A 21,068-nucleotide genomic window follows, 5' to 3' on the forward strand; every position below is an offset into this window, starting at 1 on the left:
GGCAAGAAGTTCCAGATGGAGATGATTTTGACTTAATATTAAGAGACTGTGCAGCTTCAGCTCCAAATCCAGAAGTACATAATTCATTGTGGTATGATTCTGAAGTGTGGGATACAGAAAATCAGGAGCAAAGAAAAATAGCTGTTCATTTTGTAAAACATGATGAGCTGCTTCAGGAGCCAGAAGATACTTTGATTATGGTACAAGGTAAGATAATTATATTACAGTTATACCACCTAGGATGGCGCAGTGGACTTTACCACTAGAAATTTAGGATTTAAATATCTCTGATTTAAAACCAAAAAGTTAGTTTGTGAGTTGTATTTAAAAACAAGCAGATGCATATTAGAATCCTCTTTAAGTGATGGTAAAATCCATTAGAATTTTAGGGTTAGAGCTGGTTGGTTGAGTCTCTGAAGTTTTCAGATAAAATTTATTGCAAAAATAGTGGGTTTGGATTTCTGTAAACCAGACAGGAGTCAGATACCTTTGTATCTGATAAATCCAAACCAAGAAGCTTATTGATGATGCAGTTTTTTAAAAAATGTACTATCTCCAGCTGGGCTTTTAGGTAGGTACAGATCTGATTTGGAATGGTGATTGCAGTCTTACCAAAAATATTCAAACGTGGCTGGATAAATTAAAGGCTTCTGATAATGCAAACCCACTATATACTTTGTCAGCCTCTGGATGTCAGTGTTGTGTCACATAAATAAAGCTGAAGCAGTGTGCTTTTTATCTGATTGCTTTTTAGGGGGAGAGAAAAAAAGCCACCTAACTTTAAACAAAGCAATTTAGGTAAAGATATAAATAAGGATGTTTGAATAGAATATAAGTAAGAAATTTTTGCACAGCTTCACATTCTGAATTTAAAACAAGGGCACAGTATCCAAGTGGATCAATGTGGAAGGGCAAGGGTGAGTCAGTTGGCCCTTTCCATGGACAGATCATTAGGGTTAATGACAAAGCCCCTTCTGTTTGCTACTTAGTTTATTATCTGACTAGTTTCAACAGTAGTCTGCTTTGTGGTGTGTCCCCAAATTCTTCAATCTGTTGATATAATTTTCGTCCTTTGTAAAAGCCCTGTCTCCCCAGTTCTGTGTCTGTTTTTTTTCCTCCTAAAATAATCAAACAATATACCTTGCTCTGCAAATCATTGGAAGATATTAAAGCCCCAGCAGCTGAATGTTTGAGAGAGAGCATGTGGAGTGGAAGTGAAAGACACAATTGTAAATCTTCATATATTTACTAAAAGAAACTTTAGCTGACCAGTATTTCAGTTCATTTTCTCCTTCCGAATACTGACAATGGAACGTGTCTCAAAAGATGGCTACTCTCAGAATTTGGGCTTTTTACTTTTTTCATTTACAAGTTCTGGGAGGAATTTTGTGTGTGTTCCCAGATACATCCTTCCTTAATTTCTCCACATACACACAACAGCAGCTATTCTTCTGGCCAAGTAGATCTAAATATTACTCTTGGTGTTGCATAAGCAGCTTGCTTTAGTACAGTATGAGATCCTCCCTTCCCCAGAAACCAGATGCTGAGCCATGTTACTTCCACAGGATTTTTTTTTTTTTTGCCTCTGTTGAGCTGAGAGTTGAGATAGAGCTAAATCCAGGAAACAGATCCACTGCTAGGTCAGCCTTTATTTAAACAACTTTTAATGAACATAAATAAAACTAATTTGTAGCAAACCTTAAAAAAGGTGGAGTTTAAGATATTGATTACATTTAGATTAATATGTACTATTCATTTACTTCCATTTTTATCCAGTAAATTCACTCTGATTCATTTCAAGTTACAGCTATTGTTACTCCGACAAATTTGTTTATGTTGATTTGTTAGTACACTGAAATCATTGTCTAGATTGACTTTATATTCCAAATACCTTTAAATTATGGATGCATACCAGTGGTTCCATAGTGAAGGCTGTACTGAGTTTTATGCTTAACGCATGATTTAAATCCTTCGTCTGACCATAACATTTCAAGCATTGTGTTCTGAAGAGGTTGTTGCTATGGCAGTGGACTGGACTGTATTCTTGGCTCTGCTATGTAACCTTGAGCAAGTCACTTCATGTCTCTGTGCCTCTATTCCCCTCCCAAGCTTTATTCATCTTTTATGGTTACACCTTAGGTAGGTACTGTCTCTTACAATGTATTTGTACAGTGCCTAGCACAGTGGGGCCCTGATCTGGTTGGCTTCTCTAGTCACTCCTGCATGATAAATAACAGTAATAATAATAATAAAATATATGAGACAAAGCCATAGTTCCTATAATAATGCTTTTGTAAGATCTTAAATTTAATTTAAGCTAAAGTTGTTTTTGCAGAAAGTTACTTATTTCAGAAAATTCACTCATATATTTCTTTCCTATTATCCATTCAGGAACTAATTAGTTCAAAAGTTATTTAGCCAAAAACTAGTGGTTATTAGGTGCATAACAATAATTACAGGTTTCAGAGTATGCATCCGAAGAAGTGGGCTGTAGTCCACGAAAGCTTATGCTCTAATAAATTTGTTAGTCTCTAAGGTGCCACAAGTACTCCTGTTCTTTTTAATAATTACAGGGTTAAGTGTATCAAACTGGTTCTTGAAATTACAAGGAAACACAATTACACTGGTCTGAGGTCAGAGTGTTTCTAGATTCAATCCAACAACCATATCAAACAAGCACTGCTGTGATTGAGGGACCTGTGATCACGTTAAGAAATGACATCCCTGTATCTCTAAGGGATAAAATGCATGTCTTATGATACTAGACCAGGCTGGGCAAACTGTGGCTGGTGGGCAAACTACGGCCCATCGGACCTTTTAATCCAGCCCTCAAGTTCCCGCCGGGGAGTGGGGTCAGGGGCTCTTGCTCCACTCCACGCGCAGCCGGGGAGCGGGGTCAGGGGCTTTGTGCGGCTCCTAGAAGTAGCAGCATGTCCCCGCTCCGGCTCCTATGCGTAGGGGCAGCCAGGGCCAGGGGGCTCCACATGCTGCCCCCACCCCAAGCACTGTCCCCCTCAGCTCCCATTGGCCAGGAACCATGGCCGCGCCCCTGCCCCTGCCCTAATCCCCCTCCCGCCCTCTAAACTCCTCAGTCCCAGCTTGGAGCACCCTCCTGCACCCCAAACCCCTCATCCCCAGCCCCCCTCCAGAGCCTGCACCCCCAGTCCAGAGCCCCCTCCCACACCCTGAACTCCTCATTTCTGGCCCCACCCCAGACCCCTCACCCCCTCTTGCACCCCAACCCCCAATTTTGTGAGCATTCATGGCCCAGCATACAATTTCTATACCCAAATGTGGCCCTCAGGCCAAAAAGTTTGCTCACCCCGTACTAAACTCAGGTAGCTTCTCCAGTAATATAAAGCATTCATTTCTAGTTTTGGTAAGTTACCAAGTAGTACTTAAAATCATATTATTATGTTTACTACTGTGTTGCATTTTTCCCCTCACTTCAGTTCTGATGCTGTTTTAGCAGCTACTTGTTCTCATATTGCTAGCTAAAATGTAATGTTTTCTACCACTTAAAAGCTGGAATGTCAAGCTGTTTTCTAGTGGAATAAAACGTATTCTAGTTCTGGTTGTTCTCAAGATAGCAGCCACTAAAATTGCTGGAAATGTAGTGAAAGAAAAAGCAAAGTGTAACCCGAATAAAGTTACTTTAAGGTCTGCTATCTTGTTAGCTACTATTGTTGTTATGAAATATATTTAAAACATATGTTATGGTAACTTACAACTTTGATTGCACATATAACACATGTGGTTGTGTTAACATTTTGCTGTCTTTGCATGAAGTGATGAGTCACTTAAAATTTTGTGTGGTTGTTCCTATACTTTTAATACATGCAGTACATTAAGGAGTTCCATCAACACTGGCCTGAATATAGTGATGAATTACAGATGCTGATGCTGATATCCAATAGGCCAAGAAAGATTAATCAAGTAATTTAGCATTAAATACAATTAAGAAAACATTTTTTTTCTGCTTTTAACAGGGGGGACGCTAAAAGAAATCAGAAAACTTTCAAGAAGATTTAAATGTATTATACCTGTGAGATCAACAAAAGAAGATCTTGAGTTACTAGACCTTTCAGCTCCCTTCCTTTTGCAAGGGAAAATATGGCATTATGGGTAGGTTTAAAAAAAAAGTCTTAATAGTTTAGAAGTGGTTGCAATTAATAGATGTACAGAAAGTTAGTTTGTTTCAGTAACTTAAATTCCAATGTCAATTGCAAAAAGGTATAACTTTACCTTCTAAAGCTTGTTCTTGAAAAGAATTGTCCATAACAATTGCAAAAATTAAAATTGTATGGAAGAAGAAGACATTGATCCGGAGCCTGAACATAAAACTTATGCTTCCACCATTATAGTTAAGAGAAAAGAAACTTACATTATACACTTCTGTTTTCAGGAGTTGACAGCTTTTTTTTTTTTTTTTTAATTACCCCATTAGGTTAAAAAAAGCTTATTCTCAGCCCACAGAATTTCCTATAATTCTTCGCATGGTAGCGAGGGGTAGGAGGGTTTCCTCAAGGGTCAAGGCTTCTAGGAGGCGGTGGGTATAGGAGTTCATGGGCCAGGAGGGTCAGGCTGCTAGAGGTGTCAGTGCTTGACTATATGCCTATATGCCCTCCTATGCACTTTAAATGATGTGCTACAGCCTCTACTTGATGGTATGAAAAGATGGTTATTTGAACTTATCAGTGTTTTCTGCTTAAAAAAATAGAAAAGCTCTTGGCCATCAAGAGATGTCTACTTACATGCCTCATTAAGGCTAAGGCATTGGTGATACCTTAGGTTCCTGCTGGGCACAGGTCATCACCAGTACAAAGTACCACCCTTTGAGCTTTCAGCATGCCCCATGTGATCACTAACTGTTTGGCAGCTCAACTTCGTAGATGGGGCCTGCAAGTGTTTCCTTGTTCCTAGATGTCTGTCTCATAAGAGCCCAGTCTTATAACTCTGCCCTACAGGAGATATTTTCCCTCTTTAAATCTTTGGGTTTTACTGTAAACATTGAAAAATCACACTGGTTCCTACACAGTCTTTCACCTTCCTAGGGGCCACCTTAGATATGACAAGAGCCCTAGCTTTTTTGCCCCAGGACAGGTTTTGAGATCTTCTTCAGGCAGTAAACCTAGTTAGGTCCAGAGGAGCAGGGGCAGTAGTTTTGCATTTGGCCTGATGGCAGCTTGTATCCTTGTTGCCCTCTTTGCATGAGTATGGATGTGTCCCTTGCAGAGGTGGTTGAGTCTACTGTGCAGACCAAATGATGGCCTGTACGTGATAGTTTCCCTTATTCAGAAGGTTTGTGATTCTCTTTTGTAGTGAAAGCTCCCAAAGTTTGTCTCAAAGAGAAGCCCATCCCATAGCCAGCACCTTGAATAATGGTAGGCACAAAGGCCTCCAAACTTGGGAGCTCATTTAGGAAACTTGAAGGTTTATGATGTTTCAAAGTCTCACTTGTGTGTACTTATCAAAGCACAACAAGTTAAGACCTTTACAGTAATATCAAATATGCATCAAGGTATGATTAGTGTAGGGACTATCCTTGAATTCCCTGACGTCTGTACATTTAAAATCTCAGCCTTTGCAATTGTCATTAACGGTCTTACATTTAATCTATGTAGAATGTTTGGGTATTATCTTATTGCCCGTGTAGTTGTCCTAACTTTGAATGCCACATATTCTATGTAACATATTTAAAAGGTATGAATTATTTTCCTGCAACATATTAAACCAAATTCTGCTATAATTTACTCCACGGTAAAACTGGAGTGACTTTATTGATATCTGCTTCACACCAGTGTAAGTGGGAGCAGAATTAGGTCCACTGATTCTACATGACAAATTTGCTTTTAAAGCTAATTTTAAAGATAATAAATGTCAATTTTATGTTACAAATGTAACATATTAGCACAGAAGCTTATTTTGAGGGCAGAATAATGCTACTGTAACTTTGTTTCTTGGGGCAAAAGAAAACAACTTTATATGGACATCTCTCAACGTAAGATATTTTTATCCACTTACAGAATTTTAGTTGCTGTCTTACATCCTGTAAAAGTTTGATGATGATACATTAGTACTCCAGGAATAAAAAGAAGAAGTTCTTTTAATAACTTATAATTACAATATTTTAGGCACAGGTTAAGACAAATTCCTATACTAATAATCGTATAATCCTATTGTGTTTTTAATACATAGTAGAGTTTCAGATTTATTACTGCTCTTACAAAATGGCACTTTGTATGTATTGTTAAACCACAAAAAGTGCTAATATACGAATATGTGCTCAGTTGTTATTGGTGTACAGTTAGCCTTTGTTATTCAATTAGGCTCTTTCATGGGTCAAAATAACTTACTTTTTGTAGCTGGTGATTCATAAGGAGCATTAATGTGGTTTAGTACTTTAGATGTTGAATGAAGCTTCTCCACCTTAAAAAATCTGATTTGTCAACTGTGGATCTTTTCATAGTGGAGGCGGTTTGCATCCCCACTGAGTAACTTTATTTGAATACAGGTTTGTCGCATCTTACGCGCATTTAACATGCACGATTTCAGCTTTATGCGGTCGGCAAAAACAGAAAGAGAAAAATAACAATTTTAATACTGTAGCTGTAGTGCGGGTGATTCCGCCTGCCATTACACTCAAGGTAATTTTGACTATACACAATTTTCGCTTTACGCGCTGACTGCGGAACGTAACACCAGCGTAAGATGCGATAGACCTGTAAACTTGTTTGGCGCAGAATGAAAAAGCGAATAGTTCATCACCTTGAAGTCTGTACACTGTCAGCATTTTATTTTAAATGTCAGGTGCAAACAGTGTTCAAATCAGAAGACTATCCAGAGTCTCAGTTCCCTTGCAGAAGAAGAACCATCGTGGGAGCCAACTGAAATAGCACGAGGTTAGCTAATATCATTATGACCTGAAATAGATTGTGCCTTGATTCTTAAGGTAGATACAAATTGTCTCACTGAATGGATTACACTTTTGCTTAGATTTTTATATATCCTATGGATATGCAAATATATGTATTTGCATTTTGTGGGCTGAAGTTAAATATATGATTACCTTTTTAAAATATTATATTAAAGACGAACTGAAAAACTTTTTACCTGTCAGAATGTGAGATCATTGTTTAGTGTTTATTCTGCACTAGGTGGTATTTTTAACAATTAAGATAGTGCAGGTGTAACGAATCTTTGGTTACATACTTATAGGTGTCTATTGTGAGCTATACACAAATATGTAGCATCAGGAATAAAATTTGTACCATTCACAAGTCTTCCACTTGAGCCAAATGTGACTCTTCCTTAGCTGTGAGTGATAGTAAGGTTTGTATCTTTTGTAAACACTACCATTAGAGGACATAAACACTAGCCTACTACATAACCCAGGGAATTGGTGAAGAGTTAATCGCCCAAGTCAAAAGGGTTTGAGCCCCTAATTCTCCTTTCTGCTTTTGAAAATCTCCCTATCTATTCCTTGTGTTGCTTTAGGTAGTCTCATCAACTGATGGAAAGAAAATAGAGCCCTGGGAAATACAATGGGTAAAGAAGATAACGGTTTGAACTGTTTCTAAATTTAATTATTTTAAATCAGTTCACATCCTAATAAGGATTTGCAATCTCAAGCAGTATCTAAGTCTGACTGATTTTATTAAAGAATACAAACTACTGCAGAAGCATGATGTGTCTCACAAATATCCTCTCATGTTTATTCTGTATTAATAAATGTAAGATAACACATAATTTACAGTATCAAATTGTGTTCATTAGAAATGTACTCCCCCCCCCCCAATAAAAAAACCTAAATTCATTAAATGAAAGCTTTCCAACAAATTAAATAAAAGCAGTGGTTGGGAGATTTGTAATTCCTCACAGCATAATTCAGCAACATACCAATGTGGCTACTGCATGAAAACCAATTTTGTTTGGCCAAATAAATAGCTTTGGTTTGGTTAGATTGAACCCTTTGCTTTCAGAATGTACTGCCCTGACATATTTTAGTCACTGAGTGGTTGGATCATGGCAGCATAAACAGTGTAGGACTATCCAAAGTACCATGGAGTACATTTCTTTTTTTATAGGTAAATACTTGATCGACTATTTAAATTTTTTTCCCAGAATTGTTTAATTTAAGATAGCACAGATATAAAATGGGAAGATATATAAATGTCTGTAATACAAGAGTAATGCATATAATATATAACTAATATTTCCATAAGAATTTCTGAAAAATATGAAGGTTCACATGAAAAATATGAAGGTTCATAAGGTGTGTTAAGAAGCATCAGTTGTTTATATTCAAATATCTATGGGCTCTTACGAGTCCAAAGTGCAAAGTCTTCCCTATTTTACAATTGTGGACTCCTTTTAATGGAGTCTAAACTCTTACTAAACAAAATTTCCTGAAAGTGACCTAGTCTGGAATCATCAGGAGAAACTGAATAAGTGATATGTAAACAGGTCATCCACCTTTTTCTTGGAAGAAACTTCAACAGTGTTTCTGTAGAGATGTCTATTCTCACATAATTTCAAACATATATTGCAAGCAGTTATTTTTACTTGCTTTTAAAAACAAATTGATAAAATATATGAATATATTTCTAGTTTTAACTGATTATAAATCATTTGCGCATAGAATCAGAATAATAGAAATGTATGACTGGAAGAAACCTCGAGAGGTTATCTAGTCCAGCCCTCTGTGCTGAGGCAGGACCAACTAAACCTAGACCATCCCTGACAAGTGTTTGTCTAACCTGTTCTTAAAAACCTCCAATAACAGGGATTCTTTAACTTTCCTTGGAAGCTTATTCCAGTGCAATTTTTTTTTGTAATATCTAAGCTAAATTTCCTTTTCTGCAGAGTAAGCTCATTACTTCTTGTCCTGTCTTCAGTGGATCTGGAGAACAGTTGATCACCATCCTCTTTGTAACAGCCCTTAGCATAGTTGAAGATTGTTACCAGGTCCCTCCTCAGTATTCTCTTCTCAAAATTAACATGCCCATTTTTTTTAACCTTTCCTCATATGTCAGGTTTTCTAAACATTTTATCATTTTTGTTTCTGGACTCTCCAGTGCCACATATTTCTTAAAGTGTGGCACCCAGAACTGGACTCAGTACTCCAGTTGAGTCTTCACCAGTGCCAAGTGGAGCAGGACAATTACCTCTCATGTCTTACTACATATGATATTCCTGTTTATACACCCCAAAATATTAGCCTTTTTCACAATTGCATCACGTTGACTCATATTCAATTTGTGATTCACTTAAACCCCCAGATCCAGACTCCACTTTAACCCCCATATTTCTGCAGTGCTACTCCTTAGCCAGTTATTCCCTGTTTTGTAGTTGTGCCTTTGGTTTTTCATTCCCAAGTGTAGTACTTTCCACTTGTCTTTTGCTGAATTTCATCTTGTTGATTTCAGACCAATTTTCCAATTTGTCAAGGTCATTTTGAATTCCAATTCTGCCCTCCAAAGTGCTAGCAACCCCTCCCAGTTTAGTGTCATCCACAGATTTTACAAGCACGCTTTTCACTCCATTATTGAAGTCATTAATGAAAATATTAAATAGGACCAGACCTTGGACAGGCCCCTGCAGAACCCCACTAGGAATCTCAAGCAGTATTCAAAATATAAACCATACACAGACTCGTAATTAAAGATAGCCAGGAGAGAGTATGATTGGTAAGTAGTTGCAATAATTATATACATTATGTACATAGTTTTGAATCTTTTTTGTTTGACAGATGACATAGTTCATATCAGTGGGAGACTGTACCTAGCCATTGAATTTTCACAGATGGTTTTAGTTAATTTCAGAGTACCAGTCAGGCTGTTTTTTTATTTGAGTAGAACTTGCCCAGAAATTTTAACTACATCATATGGAATAAATTGTTTTCCCATAGATAATATATTTCACCAAATATATTGCCGTATGTTAGTGTAGAACAGGATCCTGTTATCATTGAACCAAAGGCAAAACTCACTGATTTCAGTGGAAGATCAGGCAGAAAGAGATCCTACCACATAGTCAGAAGTTAGGATGTATGCAAACATTTGCAACATTTTTACTAAAGAGAAAAGAGGTACTTTAGAGCAGTGGTTCTCAAAGTCGGTCCGCCGCTTGTTCAGGGAAAGCCCCTGGCAGGCCGGGCCGGGACGGTTTGTTTACCTGCCATGTTCACAGGTTCGGCCGATCGCAGCGCCCGCTGGCCGCGGTTTGCCGCTCCGGGCTAATGGGGGCTGCGGGAAGGGCGGCCGCTTGTTCAGGGAAATCCCGGCTGCTTCCCGCATCCCCCATTGGCCCGGAGCGGCGAACTGGCCGCAATCGGCCAAATCTGCGAACGCGGCAGGTAAACAAACCAGGGTTAAGGTTAGGGTTAGGGTTAGCGGCGGACCGGGCTTTGAGAACCACTGCTTTAGAGCATTTTCTGTATTTTTCTAAACTCTTGAGCAAAACTGAATTTCCATTCTAAAGTGGCAATCTATACATCAATCTTTCTGAGCATCTCATTTTACCTGCAACACAAAATGTTTTCACTTAGTGTATAATAACATTGTCATGAATCCTATATATAGAGCTACGTGAAATTTTTAGTGAAAATACATGTTTCACTGAAAAAATGCAGATTTGCTTCAACCAAAACAATTAGCAAATTCAAGTAGATTTTAGTTAATTTTTTGTATTGGTGGGAGGAGAGAGACGAAAAAACAACTTTTCATTTCAGAAATGCATTTTGTTTTGGAATTTCCCTCAATTTTATATAAATATAAAAACCTTGAAATCAAAATAAAATGTCTGGTTTTAGGTTGAATGAAACATTTCCATTGTTTGCTTAAAAAAAACCTCAGAAATGTTTTATTTCAGGTCAACCTGAAAAGATTTTGTTGTTTAGTTTTCGGTTCAGTGTTGAACTGCAAAATCTGTTATTCGCACAGCTCTAATTATAAATCCACAACCTCCACCCATCCAAGTATCTGATTATATTTTAAAATTATAATCGTACAATAAGTCACATAATTAAAAGCAAGTCATTTCAATTACCTTGTGTTGTGATAATTTTGTCTTGAATATTCAGTACCTAAAGCAAAATATTTTTCCCACGCTAGTTTTAGGTATTGAGCCACTCCAGTATGTCTTTGTTATGAAGTTTACACTTGATGATGGCACAGGAGCACTGGATGCATACCTCTTTGACTATGTAAGTAAACAGAGAGTAAAAAGATGATGGTTCTTGTTAAGTATGGTCTCAGAGATGTTTGCATGTGTATATGAATTTGTGCATTCTCTTTGTCATATCCAGTGTTTTAAAACAAACTATTATAATGAATGTACAAATTATTAGCACTATCCACTGGTGAAAATACTGTTTAGGTCAATATCAGATAAAAGGTAAAATGGGAGAAAAATGTGTGTTCAAGTCTTAAAATGGACTGAAGAGAGGAACTGGAGTGGGGGATGTGACCCCCCACACACACACACCAGGGCACAACCTGGACTGTGGGACTGCTGTGTTCCCTTTAACTCTCTGGATCATGGTACTCTTACACTGCTCTGCTAGTGACTAGCAGCCCCTTCTGGCTTTGCTCTCACACAGCCATTAGCATATGAAGGCACACCCAAAGTTACATGCAGGCTCTCACAGCCTGTCATGAACTATACACAGGGAGACGCCAGCAAATTCCCTCCAGCCCCAGCCTTGCACCCCAGAAATGTACCGTCTTGCACTGATCAAGAAGGTCTAGAGCATTGTAAGCTCATTAATTAATTCACCACTCCTTCAAAGGATAGTGGACGTGCCCCAGCCTTTGTAATCTGAGCGGATTCCCCAAGTTCTTTAGACAAACTCACTGGTAAAGATAAAAGATTAAAATAAGTTTATTAACTACAAAAAGATAGATTTTAAGCGATTATAAGTGGTAGGCATAGAGGTCAGAGTTGGTTACATAAGAAATAAAAGGTAAAATTTAAGTTTAAGTCATAAACTTTATCAAACGAAGCAAGAGTTGAATCAAGCAGTTTTTCTCACCCTACTCTGGAGTTGCAAGCAGTTCACAGTTCTTAATACACAGGCTGAATTCCCTGCTCAGCCTGGAACCAATTTCCCAGTTCAGAGTCTTTTCTGCCAAAGTCTTGTTGCCTTCAGAGTAGGTGGGGCAGAAAGAGGCAGACTCTTGATACCACTGTCCCTTATTTTATAGTCTCAGTTCATATTCCTGGAAAAATACTGACTCAAACATGGTGTCAAGCATCACCTGTCCTGATACCTTGCTGAGTCACTGAGTTAAGCAATCCCCATTGTGTAGAGCTTGAGCAACTGTCTCTTATTGAATTGTAAATCTCTTGTTTGCAATTCCCCTGCTGGTCAACGGCTAGTGAGGGTTGCTTAACACACATCTGGCTGTGGGTTAGCCCCTTTGTTGCCATTGAAGAGCTTGCTATCGGCATCACCTAGACTCTCAACATATTTCAGTAACAACCATGTAGCAAAATCTCATAACTCCATATATAATGATGATATACATATTTTGACAGAACAATGAGTTTCAGCAAATCATGAGTTTTCATAGGATACCTTACAGGGCATTCTTTGTACAAAATATCATAACCATGCACAAGTGGTGAATATGGGGGGTACAAGATGCAATTTTGAAGTACAGTATGTCACAGGGGTATTCAGCACTCTATGTTTCCACAAAGTCCCTGCCTGAGCTGGCTGAGTTTCTCTCTGTCTGTCATGGTGTTAAAACACCCTGTCTAATTGCTTTTGATGTGATGATTGAGAGTCATTGAGAATGACTTTTGGGGGGGGGTTAGCTCAGGATTTTATGACTACTCTGACAATTCTGTTTCCTTACTGGATAGATTCCAGCCAAAGCCATATAGCTGTCCATTCTCTAAATCTAGTTTTTTGATCTAAAGGTCTGGGTAATGTGGGCTCTTGCTTGTCATGGACTGACTAGTGCCTTCTAGGTTGTATTTAGCTAGCCTCCAAATAAATGTTAGTCCCTGCCCCCAGAAAGATTATTGTTTGCCTTACCTAGACACTTGGTCTCCACATTTAACATAAGATTATACATTCACTCTTTGTGACTTTACACACTTTGCTTAAATTACATGTCTCCGTTTCCCAATTTTCTAAAATAGAAATAATATTGGCCTGCCCATGGGAATGTGAGGGATTAACTAAATGATTCTAAAGTGCTATGTAAATGTGAAGTATTATTTTTCATATGCATATGTAATAGATGTATAACTTTGTGGAAGTAATGGAAGATCCTATTTCATACATTCATGATGGCAAAGTTAAATTAGTTGTGAGTACTCTGCATGTCCTAGATTTTGAGTAGCTGGGCCTTCATGTTTCATTTATATAGTTGTCCTTTTGGTTGTTGCATACCTGCTGATAATTTCAGGTAGGAATGTAAATGTTAAGAAGTAAGAGGGCTTTGATAAGATGAATAGATGCTGATAATACTAATCTAATCTAACATTACATTTGTAATATATTACACTGCAGCTTTGGAATTATCTAAAGCCAGTTGGGCTTTTTGGTCCCTGTGTTTCACAGCTTAGGACAGCCTGACCTCAAATACATACAAATTAATATATACGTATATTTTTACCCACTGTGTCAAGTGGCAGTAAGGGGGAAATGTTTTCCCATTTCTTTTCTTTAACGCATTCTGTATAACAGGTTAAAAGGCTCTTCTCTTAAAATATGAAGGCCTTTAGCTGCAAAGAAAGCTGAAGCCCAGCAATCCCCACTTTCTTCTCTTTTTTCCTTTCCACTGCCCCTCTCCCCTTCTTTGAAAGCTGTTCTTTTAAATTGAGAAACTAATCTGGGGGAGCTGCTGACTGCTACAACTGAGTTGCAGGGGGAAAAGGCAGTTTTCTTTTGAAGTGTAACCTGCACTTCAAAAGGAAACTGCCACTTTCTTCTGCCCAGACTAAGGTGCTCCAGGAGTGCTTGAGAAGAAGCTGGGTTGCTTTGAAGTGTAACTTTAAACTATCTTCCAGTCAGATTTATATAGTAACGCTCCCAGTTCATTTTCTTAACCTGATAGTCTAAGTAAAAGGAGCTGGGGAGAAGAGTCAGGAAAAATTAAAGTGTGATTTGAAAATGTGTCTCTTTTGCCATAAACAGTTGTTATTTAACAGTTATATTATAGTGCCATCTAGAGGTTGACCAGAAAGGAACCCATTTTGCTAGGTGACAGGTCAGCTGGGCTCCAGGGAGAGAGAGTCGAGATTGGCCAAGAAATGTGGGGGAAAGAGGAACAAAATGAAAGTCTGGTCAAAGTTATGTTAAAATAATTATGCTGCAGTGAGAATTGTTGGGAATAGGCGTTATACAGTTCCCCTACTGTTTTATTTCATTGTCTACTTGGGCTACTTTTTATAGTGGGAAGATAAATTGTGTAAAACCCACCCGTGTCTCTTTTCATACTGAAGAATGAAATTCAAAACGAGAGTTCTAGTTGCATAGGTTCAGATTCCGACACCCATCCTCCTGTTTAGTGATATCTTACTCCTCAGGATTTCCATTAATAGCAATGGACTATTTGAGTGGTAAGGTTGAATTTAAATAAGGATGGCACAATCCTGTCTGTAATTTCTGTCTGTCTGTCTATTGTACTTATATGACCCCCATCACTGTAGTATCTAGAGCTGGGCAATTGGGGGGAGGGGGGGTTATTTTTTCCACACACAAAAAAAATTCGTTTTGGGGTCTCTGAAACTATTCACAAACTTGTGACTAATTTGTCAAAAAGTTTTGCCTAAAAAAAAATGAAAAATGTTTTTTCAAAAAGTCAAAATGTTTCATGTCAACCATTTTAAAACATTGTTTTGACTTTGTTTCAAAATGTTTTATTTAGAAAATTTTGAAATATTGTTTTGATTTTTCATTGTGAAATGATGTTCCATTTTTAAATTTTGTCCAATTAAAAGAAACCCACGCAAAATGGTGAAAAACATCCAAAGCTGACTGAATCAACACAAAAAATGAAAAAAGTAATCATTTCATGTCAACCTAAAACATTTCAATTGATTCAAAACAGGAAAAAAAAAAAGAAAAACTGAATTTCTGTTTGAATCAAACCAATTTGTTTTTTCACATTTTTCGGTTCAGCCCCCTGCCAATTGAAAAATCTATTATTCACTCAGCTCCAATAGTGTTTGAGTACCTCACGATCTTTAATGGATTTATCTTCATGCAGTATGTGTATTAGTAAGGCATTAATGCACTTTTTTGGTGGTCTAAGTCATTGACCATACTACATGTCTCAGGGTTAATACCCTACTCATGCATGCTCTGGTTTGCTTCTAGCTGTATCTAGATCATTTTAAAAACACTGAACTGAATATATTGCTCACTTTTGTCATTTTAGTCTCTTCATAAGATTCAAGAGCCTGCTAAAATGACACTAACTAATGACACCTGATTTATTTTTGTCTTCTTTTCTCCTCAAACCCTTCCACTTTCCTCAGGAAAAGTTTTTCCAGATTCCTGCCTCCGAAGTCCTTACCAGTAGTCTTCTTCAGGAGAAGATGGAAATGATCATGAATATACTTTGTCCTCCAGGAACAAAACTAGGTCAGCTTTTTGTAATCTGCTACTATATATGTAAAGTTACGTTTAATTCACCATTTATTTATTATAAATATGATGAGAACACAGACCAAATTCAATACTACAGAATTGTAAGGAAATTGTTACTTACTTTTGTTTAGTGTAATATGTTCGGTTTGTCCTTTTTAAAAGAAGGGCCTTTGGAAACAGGAGTAATAATTCAGTCCCTACAATGGTAATGAGGGTGTGCAGCTGATCTCTCATGCTGGCATAGATTCAGTTTTATATGTATACATGCATGTCTAGGCAAAGCTAGATGTGTAATTCACATTCATATGGAAGTTAATCAAAACACCTTTATTTAAAATGTAACAGAAGCATAGTGACAATTAATAGAGAATTCAGTCTGAGACCCTCATTTTAGGCCGGATTCTTCCACTGAATACACATATAAAGTTGGAGTACCCTTTCCTGCAGGAAATCCCTGTGGAAAGTGACTCAGGGTAAGGAAATCTCCGTGAAGATCCCATCACAGAGTTCCTCTGAGCATTTCATCTGGGGGCCCAAAGTGGAAGCTTCCACTGGACTGTCTGCACAGAACTGTTTGTCTTTGCCATAGCTCTGGCCCTTAGGAGCCTGTTTCCTCACAGTGCAAGTCCAAAGCACCCAGGCACCCTTGTCCCTGGGGACCTTCTCCCACCCAGTGCAGTGGGTGTTCCATGGAATAGAAGATATATCCCTAGGCTGCATTATCTTCTCCAAGTAAAATCCTTTGGTGAGAACAGAGGGAGAATAATGATACAAGTCCCACTCTGCTGCCTCCTCCTCCCAGGTGGCTCTCTGTACCAGCAGAGAGGAGAAGCGTTTCTCTGTGGAGACTGATCAACCCCTTCTGTGCATAAGAAACTTCAAAATCCATTTTTAGTTTTCCTTTTAGTCAGATGAATTATGTGTTAAAGTTCCACTTTTCTTATAAAAGCTGGAAATACTATCAAAATGTGTAATTTGTTTTTGATTTGTAGATGACTTGCCATGGTTGGAATGCTTCATCAGGTCTTATAATGTCAAAGATGGAATGGAACAGCAAGTTTGCTATCAAATTTTTGACACTATGGTTGCTGAAGACATTATCTAGTGATATGTATTGCAATTTAAGAGACATGCAATTTATCGACATTATCGATTACAAAAAAGTTTTGAAGCTATAAACACCATACAAGGTTTTGTATAACATTTAGTGTATCATGTTCTGTGTTGAGAAATATTAATCAGGAAAACAAATGTCTTTTTCTGCATCTCACTTGTGCATGAAGGTTTTAGCTCTTCTGTTCCTGAATTAAAATGAATTGGACATATGCTAAGAGGTATTTATTACTTGCTCTGGGCCCAATCCAATGAGTCAAGTGGCAGTTAAGGTGCTCAGCACTTCATGGGATTGGTCACTGCGTGGTTGAGACTGTTAAAAGTGGTTTAATATCCAAACATTCCAAGCTATTACACAATTGAAAATTATCAATAATGTTACTAAATTCTGCTGTGACCCACAGAGTCAAATTTAAAGGGCAATTGTAAAATGTAAACATGTTTTGTAATATATGAAGAACAGTCAGCATGATTACACTTTGTTTATTTATCTATTTTAATACAAAAGAGTAAGTGATTTGAGAACAGCTGTGGAAACAGGGCTCTTCCATTAACTTGTATTCCCTTGCTTTATTCTGTACAAATCTATTTTAGGGTTCTAAAAAAACATGGGTTTTTTCCTTACTTTAATTTCTCATTGATATGTAGATTGTAGCGAGCTCTTCCTGCAGTCCTTATGTGTGCAAGTAGTGTAATTGACCTCAGTGGAGCTATTTGCATGAGTTAGAATTACTTATCTGGTTAAGAATCATAAAGTCAGTCCATAAAAGCAGGGATATTTAAAATATTAAAATGAATACTAATATTTATTAGATTATAAGGATGGTAAAGTCAGACATGGGGCCATATCTGACATTGCTGCTCCTTTAAATTGTGTGTGTATTTGCAGAGGTTCTTGCACATAGTTTGGCTAAATTTAGTGTCCGATTATACTGTCTCGATTGCTTTCCTCTTTTGTATAATTGGATTGGATGCCTAAATTTAGAGACAACATTTTCAGGTCAACAAGTGACTAGTTGGCTACCACAGTGGAAAAAAAAATTGCGTGCTTTTACCTTGCATTCTAAAGTATTTGCCCCAAATTCAGAATCATTTTCTAGAGAATAATATAAATGTAAAAATTCTTGTTAGGGGACTATGCTTCTTGTCATCAAAGGGAAAAAAATCACATAACATTGCACGGAGGATTTTTTTTAAATAGTGCTCATAGTTGACTAGTACTTTAATACTAAATACAAATGATTTTACTGTGTTCTAAGAGATGATTAGTAGAATAAGCTATTATATCCACTTACAGTTTCATCCAAATGTCAATAGATTTTGTGTCGTACTTTAAAAATCACTCTGGGCCATAGAAACAATGAGCTATGACCCTAGAAGTTTATCAATTATCATGTGGGTAGAAGGTGCGTTAACATTGGAAGCCGATGGTTCACTTTCAAGGAGAGGAGAAACTGTCAGCCTGATTGAATGGGACCATCAACTTACCAAGCAAGGAACAACACTGGCATTAGTTCTGAAAGCAGCTGCTTACCTACCCCGGCCTGATGAGAGATACTGATAAGTGAATTATTTTTAAAACTTGAACACTTCAAATAATTTCAGTGGAATTTAACTCCTGAAGCGCTCATCCATAAGAAATATACAAGGGTTTGTTTGCTATGTAATGGGTAGTTTAATCACAAAAACTATAGAACCTGTATTTCTGGTTGTGTTACATGACATCACAAACCATATTATGCACTGCCAATCATTAGTAGAAAGTATGTGTTAAATTGTAAATGTTTTTTAATGTAAATAAAAAGTCATGTTCCTGTACATCATTGCAGATATCTATTTTAAAGTAATATCTATTTTAAAGTAAACCTTTTGAAAAGTAATAGATCAGAATATATAACACTCACACTTCAGTGTAAATTTGTTTTCACCATCTCTAATAATGTTTGAGATTCGTGGCAGAACATTTTCAAGTCATTTTATGATTGTACATACGGCACTTGAAGTTGTCTGGCTATTGAATATTGTAAGTATTTAGCTGATTAATAAACACGATTTAAAATAATGAGCTCTTTGCTCACACTTAACTTTTGGATATCTATTTACAAAACCTCTCTGCTGCCAATGGCCTTCATCCAGCAGAGCACATTCTTAGATAAGTTTGTTGAATTGGAACCTAAATAGCTAAATGTCCTACCAGATGTATTTTATTTGAGATTTTCAGTGCTCTTGGAAGATGTTGAATTTCTCAGAACCGAAGACCACGGTTCACAAAACTTGTCTCAATGTTGACCTTCTGGATCCTTCTGCAGGAGTGATTGAGCTGTGTTTCATCTCCATGACTGTTTTATTCCTTAATGCTTATGTGGAGACTGCCAACTTGGAAGCCAATTGCGATAGTAGCTTCTGTGATGCAGGCAGTTTCCACTCTGATCTGAATTGAGAGCACAAACTCACTCCAACTTACTGTAGACCACACCTGTTACAGTAATGACTTTCAGTCACTACTGACCTGGACCAGATACCATCTTCTGCATAGAAGCAGGAAATTTCATCTCCCATTTTCAGTCCCTTGGTCACATTTCTCTAGTTTCAGAAACACATTTTAAAAATCAATCAAAACTGCCTTTCTGAATTGAGTGAATGAAATTGCTGAGATCCATCGGTGTTATAGTAGTTATCCAGAGAATTAATTTATTACAGACGTTTAAAAATGTTAAGTTTACATTTGATATAAATAATGTTGGAAAAATCAGAATGCTTTGAATGGTGAATCTGATATCTGCAATTTCTCATGGAATGCAGAAATTTCATTTAACATCCCCCACTTTCTCTCCACTCCTTCTGCCCCCCTTTCCTCCTTCCCCTCCCCGCCTCCCCCCCACCCCCATATTCAGTGCTTCATTTAAAAATGAATTGCTTGCTTATAAGGGATCATCAGTTCTCTGATACTCTCTTCATGCTCAGATCAAAATAAAACAGCTAATTTGAGACCACTCTTCCATCATAAATTCAGGATGTTCTCCATATGTTTACTTCACAGTGTCTGTGAGGCATATTTTGGAATCTGCTTTAAATGTTCATGGATTTGTTTTTGTTGCTACCTCTTCCACATAGGTTTCCATTTCTACTTTGGCTAAAATTTGGCAAGAATAACTTTTATTATGCCAACCAGCTTATAAAACACATGTTTTGAAACCATAAAGAGCTTTGTCTTCAGGTGTTAGCACGTTTCCTGTTTGGCCAGTGTGGCGAGCTGATCAGCACAGGTGACCATGCAGAGCTCATCAGCACAAGTGACCATGGAGTCCCAGAATCGCAAAAGAGCTCCAGCATGAACTGAACGGGAGGTACTGGATCTGATCGCTGTATGGGGAGACAAATCCGTGCTATCCGAACTCCGTTCCAAAAGACAAAATGCCGGAATATTTGAAAAAATTTCCAAGGGCATGAAGGACAGAGGTTATAACCGGGACCCGCAACAGTGCCGCGTGAAACTTAAGGAGCTCAGGCAAGCCTACCAAAGAACCAGAGAGGCAAACGGCCACTCCGGGTCAGAGCCCCAGGCATGCCGCTTCTATGATGAGCTACATGCCATTCTAGGGCATGCCCTACAAGTACCCCACCCCTGTGCTTCCCTTCTCCCCCACCCCCACCCCGGGTTACCTTGGCAGTTATCCCCCCATTTGAGTGACAAATTAATAAAGAATGCATGAATTTGAAACAACAATGACTTTATTGCCTTTGCAAGCGAAGATCAAAGGGGAGAGGGGAAGGCGGTTGGCTTACAGGGAAGTAGAGTGAGCCAAGTGGGTGGGTTTTCATCAAGGAGAAACAAACAGAACTTTCACACCGTAGCCTGGCCAGTCATGAAACTGGTTTTCAAAGCTTCTCTGATGCACAGCGCGCACTGCTGCGCTCTTCTAAGCGCCCTGATGTCTGGCTGTGTGTAATCAGTGACCAGGCGATTTGCTTCAACCTCCCACCCCGCCATAAATGTCTCTCCCTTACTGTCACAGATATTGTGGAGCACTCAGCAAGCAGTAATAACAATGGGAATATTGGTTTTGCTGAGGTCTAACCGAGTCAGTAAACTGCTCCAGCGAGCTTTTAAACGTCCAAAGGCACATTCTACCACCATTATACACTTGCTTAGCCTATAGTTGAACTGCTCCTTACTACTGTCCAGGCTTCATGAGCCATTGCTTTCACGGAGGGAGGGGGGCCAGACAACATGTACCCAGAACCACCCACTACAATGTTTTTGCCCCATCAGACATTGGGAGCTCAACCCAGAATTCCAATGGGTGGTGGAGACTGTGGGAACTGTGGGATAGCTACCACAGTG

The 21,068-nt window shown here is 38.1% G+C and overlaps 1 protein-coding gene across 20 annotated transcripts in view; it reads left to right on the plus strand.

The window, feature by feature from the left end:
• Positions 1–18,785, plus strand: part of POT1 (protection of telomeres 1) — a 157,812-nt gene extending 139,027 nt beyond the window's left edge. For 18 of the 20 annotated variants that reach the window (XM_065555557.1, XM_005286125.4, XM_042844109.2 and 15 more), the window contains 6 exons: positions 2–207; positions 3,990–4,125; positions 6,811–6,902; positions 11,115–11,206; positions 15,499–15,604; positions 16,603–18,785. In XM_065555557.1, the coding sequence (XP_065411629.1) occupies positions 2–207; positions 3,990–4,125; positions 6,811–6,902; positions 11,115–11,206; positions 15,499–15,604; positions 16,603–16,715 (745 nt within the window). In that variant the 3' untranslated portion in view covers positions 16,716–18,785. The remainder of the gene's footprint in view (position 1; positions 208–3,989; positions 4,126–6,810; positions 6,903–11,114; positions 11,207–15,498; positions 15,605–16,602) is intronic. The other 2 variants (XR_010590009.1, XR_010590007.1) reach the window with 1 other exon arrangement.
• The last annotated feature ends 2,283 nt before the right edge of the window (positions 18,786–21,068 follow it).

This window comes from Chrysemys picta, chromosome 1, assembly GCF_011386835.1.
Source record: "Chrysemys picta bellii isolate R12L10 chromosome 1, ASM1138683v2, whole genome shotgun sequence".
Lineage (NCBI taxonomy): Eukaryota > Metazoa > Chordata > Testudines > Emydidae > Chrysemys > Chrysemys picta.